Here is a 10,617-nt window from a genome sequence, read left to right on the forward strand (position 1 = left end):
TGTATAGCATTAAGGCATTAATTACATTAGGTTCATTAGGTTGCAGGGGGCTGTTAGGGAACCTTTAAAGTCTGCAAGTGCAGCACCATTGACTAATCAATTGCCATTACCATGCTCACGACAAAGGTCTGGACCCAAGGGACATGCTGGCTGTTGGTATAACTCCTCCTTAGAGATGACATGATGCACTGCAAAAAAAAAAAAAAAAGAGCAGCATCTTGCATCACCAGAGGGATGATTTGAAAGTTTTAAGCAGGACCAACACCTACAAACAATGACTGGTTAACAATAACAAACTGTTCTGCACTCTTGTTTCATTACCAAATCACAAAAAAAAAAAAAAACAGAAAAAGTTTAGGACACAGAGCACTTGATGAGCTGCAGTAGAAACATACAGTGCCTCGAACAGATGTGATTATGAGGATTAGGACTTACGTCTCTGCCTCTGTCTCCCTGTCGCCTCTGACCCTCTCTCTTATACGAGAGGGAGGCAGGACGGCTGGGAGACTGGCAACAGGTCTCACTGCTCTGGGGGACAAACTGTACGTCAGTCAACAAAAAACTATTTCAATAAATCTGCACAGAGACATTATCTCACATGGATACGGTCATCAGTTAGTGACTAACAGCTGGTTCCTCGTTTTATGTGGTTTGGCTTTTATAAAGGAGGACACATTTTCAGAGGAATAATAAAGATGATTAAGGACATGATTCAGCACGCCAAGAAACATCCAGGGGTAGGTTGGATTACATGTTATTTGTTGAACCTTAATTCTTTCTGAGAAATGAGATTAGACAGAATTGTAAGGATTTTTACATTTTTAAAACTATAGGACAAATGCGAGCAATAGACAAGCAGTATGGACTGGATGCATAATTTTTATGCACAAAACAGTTTCTTCTATTTACTTGGAAACATTTTTTTATTAGAAAAACAATATGCAACAAAGGTATTAATGCTTCACATATATTGTTTGAAATATATTCCAATATAATGCAAATATGTGAAAGAAAAGTACAAACAGTGTGAGCTAGTGGTGTTGCCAAAGAGAAACACTTTTTTGCCATGACAACACGTATTAATGAGAATTTTTTTAAACAAATACAACAAACCCAACACAGAAAAGGGGTGAACTCTTCAGCTGAAAGCTCCAGATGCTCTGGGAACTTAAAAGACCTTTGAGTGTGAGTTCCTAAATAACATTAAAATGTTTGAAACCAGCACTGTGACAGCACATAATTTCCCTGGCTTCTTAATTTGCTTTACTATCTTAATAAATAAAAAGAAGAAAGGACGACACAAGCTGTGTGCGCTTGTTTTTTTTTCCCCCCCTCTGTTGCCTCAGAGCTATACTGAGGGTGACCCAAATTCATGGACTGACAGGGCTGGCTTGGCAGTGCACCAGAAAAGTAATAAGGGCAGCAACAGTATCGAACCCCTGCGAGTATAAAACACTTCCTATATTGGTCAGGCTGGATGGTGAAAGGTGAACCTCTCAGTTTGTGGCTCAGTGTGAAGATATCAGAACCATGCAGTAGATGACTTCCTACACACGAGCATGTCTTCATTATTTGCTCCCTGTTTGTGTGTATGTGTCAGATCAAAGGTGACCTGCTTCTCTGTGTGTATGTGTGTGTGTGTGTTTGCTGCTTGTGTTTACTCTGGCGATGACAGAGCTGATGCTTCTGCACTCAGCACACAGTGTGTGTGTGCGTGTGTGGGGGTGTGTGTGCGTGTGTGTGTGTGTGTGCTCTATGAACCAATTTCCAAGGTCATAGAGTCTGTAGAGATGCTTTACACTAAAAGTAGGGTTTTAATGTTAAAATAAAACACTTTTGTAAGTGGTAGTTTCAGATTTATCATCTTAAACTCTATATAATTTGATAATAAGAAATTGTCTTAATTTTCTGCAGATAGTTTCAATGAGAGCAGTGTTTAAACATGGAATCTGGAATAGCTTGAACTGTGAGGAGATGAATGACTCATGGACAGACAAATGGATTACAGATGATAAATCAGTGGACAAACTGATGGATGGATGACATGTGGACGGGCAAAAGGGCAGATGGGCAGACAGAGAATGTGCGATCAAGACAATCTATAAAACAAAAGCCAACAAAAGGCAGCAGCATATGTATGGAGGAGAGCAAATACAAGCCAGTTGACCATCAGGTCCTCTGATGTTGCAAAGTAGTAATAAGTGTTGCATATGAAAGGTAAACGCTCAACTTAACAACATGTGTGCTGCAGGAGTCATAACGGTGATGAATGAATTTAGAGATGGATGATGGGTATCGACAAACTAATGATGGATGGATTTCAAAAATGCTTCCGAACTTGTTTTGAAGTGGATAAATCAAGCTTACAATGAGTTTCCTAAATTACTTTCTAAAAATCAACTTAGAGCCAAAATATGTTGACATAGTTTGTATATCATAACGTTCATTTATCTGATTAAAAGTACTTTTCGAGAACAAAAAAATTGTGTTGCCCTGATGATCCAAGGAATTAAATGTTAACAGCTGTAAGTGAAAAATTATCATAAATAACAGAAATAAAGGCTTAAAAGCATCATTCTGTGTAAACCTGTATTATGTGTTTCAATTAGTAAATTAAGTTATTTTATGTTAAATGTTCAGCATGGGAACAGTGTGGAGATAGCCTCTTCCTGTTCCATCATGACTGACCACCAGTACAAAAAGTCGAGGTCCAGAAACACATAAATGAGCAAGATTGTTGCGAAAGAAATCGACTGGCCTGCACAGAGTCCTAACCTCAACCCAACAGAACACCTCAGGGATGTATTAAGAGATCCAGGCCTTCTTGTCTGACACTAGTGTCTGACCTCATAAATGCTCTTCTGGAAGAATGGTCAAAAATTCCCATAAACATTTCTAAACCTTGTGGAAGAAATTCCCAGAAGTGCGTAAGCTGTTTTAGTGGAAAAGGTTGGGCCAACATCATGTTAGACCCTATGGATTAACAGGGGATATTACTCAAGCTTATCTGTGTGTGGAGGCATACAAGTGAAATCATTTGGTAATATAGTGTATTTTAACCTGTAGCCCTCACAGTTATGAACATGGGGCTAAGGGAAAAGTTTTAATCTTTGAATAGGAGTAGAAGTAACACTGTGAAATGGGTTAAGCCAAACAGTAAAACGATGGATTTATTCATAAAAAGATTTGTATACGTATAACTTTAAACACATTGGTATTAAGGGAACATTCTGAAATAATTTCCTTCATTCTTGTGATTGTAAAGTAAAGGTTATTGTAGCATGTTCCTTCTTCTCTGGGAGTAGCGTTTCCTCCAGCAGTCCTGTGTGGCTCTGCGTACCTGAGGGAATGCTGCTGTATCCACCAGAAGTTTCAGTGTTGTTAAGAATTAAAGTTTTATCATTAGACATCCTTCTAATCAACAACTTGGCGAGTGGCATCGCATTTAGCGGAGGACAGATGTCTGGATGCAGCTGAGTAGAGACATCCTTCAGTTCAACCTGATCAAACTGTCAGCTCTATACAGCTTGACTAGATCTGTCTGTGCCGCAAACAGATGTTCGCCAGCGGTGTGGCTCTCCCTCTGATTCATGCACGGCAAAAGCAAACAAGAAATAGAAGGCAGTTAAGTGTCGACAAATAGATGCGGCGCGGTTTAAGGTTTCTCTCACCTAAGCTTATGTTTAAGATGACAAATCACATAATCCTCCTGTCCCCTTAACATGCTTTTTAATTTTAATTCCCGTCTGAGTCACCAGTCAGAACCTCTGCACACACACTTGCCCACAGTATGTGTCTGTATTCACGGAGTTTGTGTGAAAGTGTGTGTTTTGCTCAATCTGACAGGTATAGTGTTATTGGAAGAAAATCTGCTGCAAACACACACACATACACGCACACACGTGCAGATGATGGTTCTTGCTTCTTTAGTGTCCTTGCCTTTTCAACCCATGCTGACAGTGAGCAACCTCGCACATGGCCTGAGCTTCATGCATATGCAAAAGGGCACAGAGAGGTGAAAGAAGAATGATAATAACTACCTGTATGCGTGTGTGTGTATGGTTTCCACACAAATGCATGTTCATATAGTCAATGGAGTGATGGGATGCACTGTTCTCTTATGACATGTATCATAGTGGTCTGAGACTAATTCGTCCTTTCTCTCCTGTCTTCAGTTAATCCCTCAGTTTTTCTTCACGACTCTGGGCATCTCAGGTGCCACGCTCTACCTGATCCGTCTGGCAAGAGGGCCCCATGTCACGTAAGACTGCCTGGTGTAGTCAATCTACTTCTGCTGCAGTTTGTCTCCAAACGACCACAAACTTTGATGGGGCAGTATTATGTGTTTCCCAGCCACATAGTGTCATAGATGTCATTTTATAGCACAATGAAGACACTATGTTAACTTCAGTTGTTGCAAAAATGCTATTTGTTACATAACACCTTAATCACAACATCCCTCCTGTATTAACCCCTTTAGCAACATTTTTACCAACGGTGCAATGACAAGTAGCTCGTATAATGAGCTCAAAAAATCTTCGTAACTTGAATAGCATGTTTTATAATTTTTTCCATCTGAAAGAGAGAGAAGTAGGTCTCAGAATCACATTATTTATATCGCCGGAAAAAGGAAGTCCTGGATTACTTAAATTCTTAGAAAACATTTTAAAATGTGCGTCAGGTCTACTCTGTAAGTACTGACATGAGTTTCAAGTGTGTCATCTGTAATTTTGACCAAAAAAAACAAGTTTAATATATTTTTTATGCACTGGCAGTGTGGCGTTATAGAAAAAAGTGTATAAAAATTGCTTTACACTTCTACAGTAAAAATGTGAATTTAGTATGATTTTTATTTTATTTTAGATTGTAAAGTACTTTACCACAGATGCCTATAAATGTTGAAGGTTGCTGTACTTGTGTTAAGACACCAAATCATGAAGTTGTAATGTTGTTTTGCTCCTTGCTTATAACTGTAAAGCTACTGGTTGAGGATTTAGCCAACAAAGGTGGAGCACTGCGCTGCTCCTCCCTGCAGCACTGACGCAGACAATCAACATAAAATAATCACAAGAGGGAAAACTGACCGACGTTCTCATAAAAGCAGGTGAAGTGTGCACAGCCACATCTGGGTAGGTCAGAGGAGCAATATGGAGCTCTTTGGCCACAATTACCAAACACATGCTGTGTAAAAAAGAAAAAAAAAAATTAATAGATTAGCAAAGTTGCCAACTCAAAAGCATGGGGGTGGTAATGTTCCGCTTAGGGATTATGAAGTAACTAACAACACAGGATTTAAGTTTACCTAAAATAAAATGGAAGGATAGATTCTGCTAGTGTTAGCAGAATCCAGGTCCAAATGTTACGCAGTCATTAAAGAAAGTGAACTAAAAGCCTCTTCAGCAAAACACACCCAGAGCTGAGCTCATAATCCACAAAGAGCCTCTTAGACTAAGCAGAAATTTTGTCTCCCCCATCTGGCAGTAGACAGGTTACACAAACGTCTTCCAGTAGCATGGATTAGGTTTGTTGAGGAAAAAGTTTGATCATCTTTCCTCTTTTTACACTATGATGAACACAGTGAGGTTTTTTAATGTGATTGCGTCCATTGTTTCTAATTATGTTACTGTCAAATGTCAACACATGCAAGATTCAAAATAAAAGGCTGGAAATGTGATCATTTTTATTAGGCTATGACTTCAACATGCAGCGGTTGATATATCACGTTCTTCTTCTAAAACATAGCAAAAACTGAAGCTTTTGGAACTGCCCTGACTTTTTTTTTTTATACTACATGTGCATGCACCTGCTATGGTGTTTAAAACATCTGCCGCATGTTAAGTATGCATGAACGTCACCTGCACCTGCAGAGGGTGCAGGTGAAGTCAATGAATCAAAAGAACTTTAGGTGTTTTTAGCTGCAAGAAAACAGAAGTTAAACAAAACAAAAAAGCAACAATTAGTGTCTGAATTTTCAAAGTAAGTGTTTGGATTTTTACCAAGTGCCATTTATTTACAAGATACCGATAAGACAAAACTGTTTATATAGCAACTAGTTTTTTGCATAGCAAATGTAGCAGGATCTCTATATTACACTATGATAAAAATACAGTTAAACTAAAAAAAAAAAAACCTTGCACATACAACAGATGTGTCTGGAAACACTGAAGTGTTTTATTTGGTGGTACCAGGCTTTCTGCCTCCACTGCAAACAATAAACCTCTATTGTGCACAACCTGTTCACTGTAATCATCAAATTTCAAGATTTGCACATTTTGAATTTGCATAAACAACTGCGATGTTTCTTTTGTATAGTATTACTTTGGTAATTTCATCTCATAGTTATTTATCTCCTCGGGTTAAGACATTAAATACGTATGATCCTTCAAACAGAGCCTCTTCAAAAAAATAAAATAAAAATCCTGAATTATCTTTTTAAAAATGGAATGATAAGCAAGTAGTAAATATACAAAAAAACCCAACAAAAAAAACATTGAATTTTGTGTGCCAGAGCTACACCAATTGCAGTGAACTCTGTGACCACTCACGTAGAGTAAATGTAGATAGATCACGTCCCATTTCAGGCCACACAGAACCTCTTGTTCTGAGGGTCAGCCATAAAGCCTGACCTCATCACCAGCTGGTGATGAGTGCTGTGGTCAGTGGCTGCCTCCCTCTCAGGCTGCCCAGTGTTTGTTGTAATGGACACACAGGGGGACAGACGCGCTCCTTCTGCCATCCCCATTTGTTTGTGCTTTGGCACCGTAATGTGCTGCTGGAGGGGGAAGTGGAGGAATGGACTGTCGCTCTGGAGTGCTGTGAAATCCAGACTTTGGTTAATGAACAGGGAAAGGACTGCCAATTCACTGGGCTGACTTCATCTCATAATCACTTTTTCCTCTCCTGACTTTTGTCTCCCTTCAGTTTGTGAGTCTCGTTTTGCCTCCGTCATTCTCCTTTGTGTTCTTTTCCCTTATTTGTTACATTATTTGACATCTTGTAATTCTGCCCTTAGTTATTGTGCACCCATTCTTTTATTTCCTCTTACATTTATATTTTGCTCTCCCTTCTTCTCTTTCTGTGAATCATCCCACATTTGCAGCTTCTGGGACAAAAAGAACAACCCTGAGCCCTGGAACAAGCTCGATCCGACCTATCAGTACAAGGTGACAATTCCCATCTCACAATTTACAGCTGCCTCAGAGAATCCTGATCTTGACAAAACCACCACTGCTTCTCTGAGTCACAGAAAATCTAGCAAACATCATAAGTGTATTGTTTTTTCCTAAATAGAGTAAAATTATTTAGCATTGGCAAAATATCACAAGAAGATCGCACCTACGTACTTTAAACTTTTTATCAAGCTAAACATGATCTCAAAAAATTAAGCACGTGTCTAAAACTTTTTTACATTCTGTCAAGTTACAACTGCAAACATCAATGTAAGTTATTATGACTTTATGTGTAGCTGGGGAGTTGTAGGAAAATAGTGCACAGTTTTACATTTTCTTTAAATGAACATCTGGGAAGTTTGTGTAAAGAAGCTCTTAATATCACAGAGCACTGTTCAAACCAGCATCAGAAAATGTAAACAACAAAACAATGAAGTCAAGTTCAGTTCATTATTTATAATGATTGAAAAGGTTTTCTATCTAAGCAAAACAGCAGGCTGCGCCGAGTCACTTATTTGCAGCTTTCAGCTCCTGGATGAGCATGTAATATGCATACTCTCATATTAAGTATGCAGCAGTGTCACATGCTTAAAGCACACAGTGAGAGTTACAACAGGATAGTTGAGATATATGTTTATTATATTATAAGTTGCAGAGACATACTACAAAGGACATGAGGCCGAGGTGCTTTTCGTACTTGTGTCCCACACAACACACTGAGGGTTGTTGTTTTTCTGTGATAAAACACGTAAAAGTTCAAGAGATATTACGTAGCACTTTGCAAGGACATGTATATCAGAAGAAACAAATGAACACACTATTTACTCAGTATAAAGAAATCAACCAAACCATAAGATTTGCACTGATGTAGATGATCTGATTTTAGAGGAAAGATAACTTTTCTGAAGATTTGTAAAGTCAGGGTTCTTGCCAGAGGAATAAAAGTTACTGCAGACAAAAGGTCATGACAAAACATGTTTAATTCTCACTAGCAAGCCAAAGGTCGCACATCGAAATTCCACCAATGTCCAAACAATAACCATAATGAGGATGGGGGAGTGAAAGTGAAGAAAGGGGAGAAGCGTTAACTGTTTGATTGATCATGAAAAGTACAGGTAGCAAAAATAATCAGTGCAATAAAAAAAGCAACAGTAAAAAAATTAATAAAATGACTGCAATCTATCCTAACTGTTGGCTGTGAGGCAGTACAGGGTGAGAATCTGGGGAAGGAAAAAATTACAAAAAAATCATTGCAAATCATGTTTGTGAGAGCATGTTTGTACAATTTTAAAACCCTTCTTCAGCCCTGCTGAAGACAGCGCTGATTAATTTAATTTAAGCAAAGCAGATTTAAATGTATTCCACCTTCCCCCCACAGTTTGTTGCCATCAACACAGACTACAAGAGCCTGAAGAAGGACGGACCCGACTTCTAAAGGTCCTCCAGGCACGTCCAGGGGCACCAATTTCAGGAGGACCTCCACTTACAGCTGTCCCCTCACCTCATGTAAAACTTCATGCTCATGTAACCCTGTGTGTACCTCTGCAACGTCAACTCTGAGCAAACAATACAAAAAAGAAAAACATTAAAAGATGGTTCTAATTTTAGAGCGATCTGCTATATTTTGTAACATTCAACTCATCAGATGAAGCTTATGGAAGACAGTATAAAATTACCTGTGCTTTAACAACCTTTACCTTTACATGAAGAGTTCTGCACATTTCATTCACAAAGAGAATTCTTTATTAAAATATAAATAAATTCAATGTATATTTGCTTAATTATGTTGCTTGTTGTATTTATAGAGTTTAGTTTGCCATTCATCATTAATAACCAATAATTTTTAATGACTACTCATGACTGTGTTTCACTGATACATGCGCTCTATCAGACAGTTTTAATGTTAGTTTAATTAAAACATATTATTTCCTCTGTCTCTCTCAGGTGCCGCTTCTCCATTTAATTATTTCCTGCAGTATTCAGTTTATGATGAAGTCAGTTGTGAGGTATTAAATCAATAACATTCGTAGCATGTTCATATTTTGAGCAGCGACTTTCTTCCACAGAAAGGAGCAAATAATTGGACATTTATTAGAATTTTCTTACTGGCCAACTTGGGTTTATACATACAGTAGATAAGTCCAAAATGATTTATTCCCCCTGGTTGATGTTTGCTTAAACTGATGTTTTAATTTTACCAACATGTTTCTTCTGAACAATATTATTGCTTTGGTGTTGCCCAGTCAGACTTGAAACTGAAAGAGCCTCTGTGGAGGGAATGAAGGATTAGGGTTATGGCAAAGAGCCTCTCCAACCTCAAACACTTGGAGCTCATTGCTAAATAAAACACCAGTGGAAACATTCAAAAAGCTGCTCAAGATTCAACTAAGCAGAGTTTAATGGTAATGTTTGATGCAATGCCATCAAATATGTTTTCATTGATCATTAAGAAATAATTTGACTTGCTATTTTTAGCTTCAATATGAAAAAAAGATGTTACTTATAATTTTGTAAATACAATTTTCATTTGAAAAATTAAAAATCTGAATCTCGTGATTAATTTTTGGCTATAACTTTAAAAAGACTAGTGGCCTTTATTCTTTGAAAGTTGGACAGAAAGTAGGACAGAGAAAGACGCAGTGAACGCCCAGGGATGGGATTTGAACTCGGAACCGCTGCATGGTAAACTGTGGCACCAGCTCTACCACTGACCTTTATGACACTCACTAAGACATAAATATATGCTTTTTTTTTTTTTTTTTTTTTAGTAGAAGCTTCATGATAAAAGTTTAATTTTTTTTTATTTTGATGACTTTATACTATTCTTAATTATTTCTCATTGTTACATTACAAAAAGCACTGTTGGTGTCCTTTCAAATGTATCAGAATAAACCCAAACTAAGGTTTGATCCTTTTTATACATTAACCATTAAATAATAAAAGAGGAAGGTAAACTGCTCACATTATGGCACATTTGGTTTATATTCTGACTATTTTCAGAGAATACAGGCAAAGATATTTCTCTGCATCATTGTGCACAAATTTTGATTTTGTGTTCAAAGAAAAGAAAAATGAGTTGAAGGAATCAGGTGATTTTTTTTTATTGTGGCTTCAAACATCTATGTGAGCAAAAATAAACCCTTCAGTGAAGTTTTTATGGGTCTTTGGTTTATTTCTGAATCCATCCCACAGGGCGGAGACCGCAGTGCAGATTCAGGAGCCGCTGAAGAGAATATAGATACTCTGAACCTGACTGGGTTGTTTCTAGAAAGGGAGACAAATCTTTTAGCTATCTGCCTCCTCTCTTGTGGAGTCTCCGACACCGGCTACTTTTAAGAATGCGATTAAAACTTTCCTTTTAGATAGCTAGATTCCCTGTAGTTATGAGCCTTAACCAGTGTTGGACATACTGGACACTATTCCTCACTTTGCTACTTCTGCCTACTTT

General features: G+C 37.9%; 1 protein-coding gene across 1 annotated transcript; it reads left to right on the forward strand.

Moving 5' to 3' along the window:
• Positions 1 to 304: 304 nt before the first annotated feature.
• On the forward strand, positions 305 to 10,324 carry LOC103464393 (NDUFA4 mitochondrial complex associated like 2). The gene is made up of 4 exons (XM_008408450.3): positions 305 to 737; positions 4,176 to 4,261; positions 7,100 to 7,163; positions 8,548 to 10,324. Exons 1-4 carry the CDS (start codon positions 645 to 647, stop codon positions 8,602 to 8,604), a joined length of 300 nt encoding a protein of 99 aa, XP_008406672.1. The 5' UTR covers positions 305 to 644; the 3' UTR covers positions 8,605 to 10,324.
• The last annotated feature ends 293 nt before the right edge of the window (positions 10,325 to 10,617 follow it).

Source organism: Poecilia reticulata, chromosome 5 (assembly GCF_904066995.2).
Source record: "Poecilia reticulata chromosome 5, P_reticulata-male-v2, whole genome shotgun sequence".
NCBI lineage: Eukaryota > Metazoa > Chordata > Actinopteri > Cyprinodontiformes > Poeciliidae > Poecilia > Poecilia reticulata.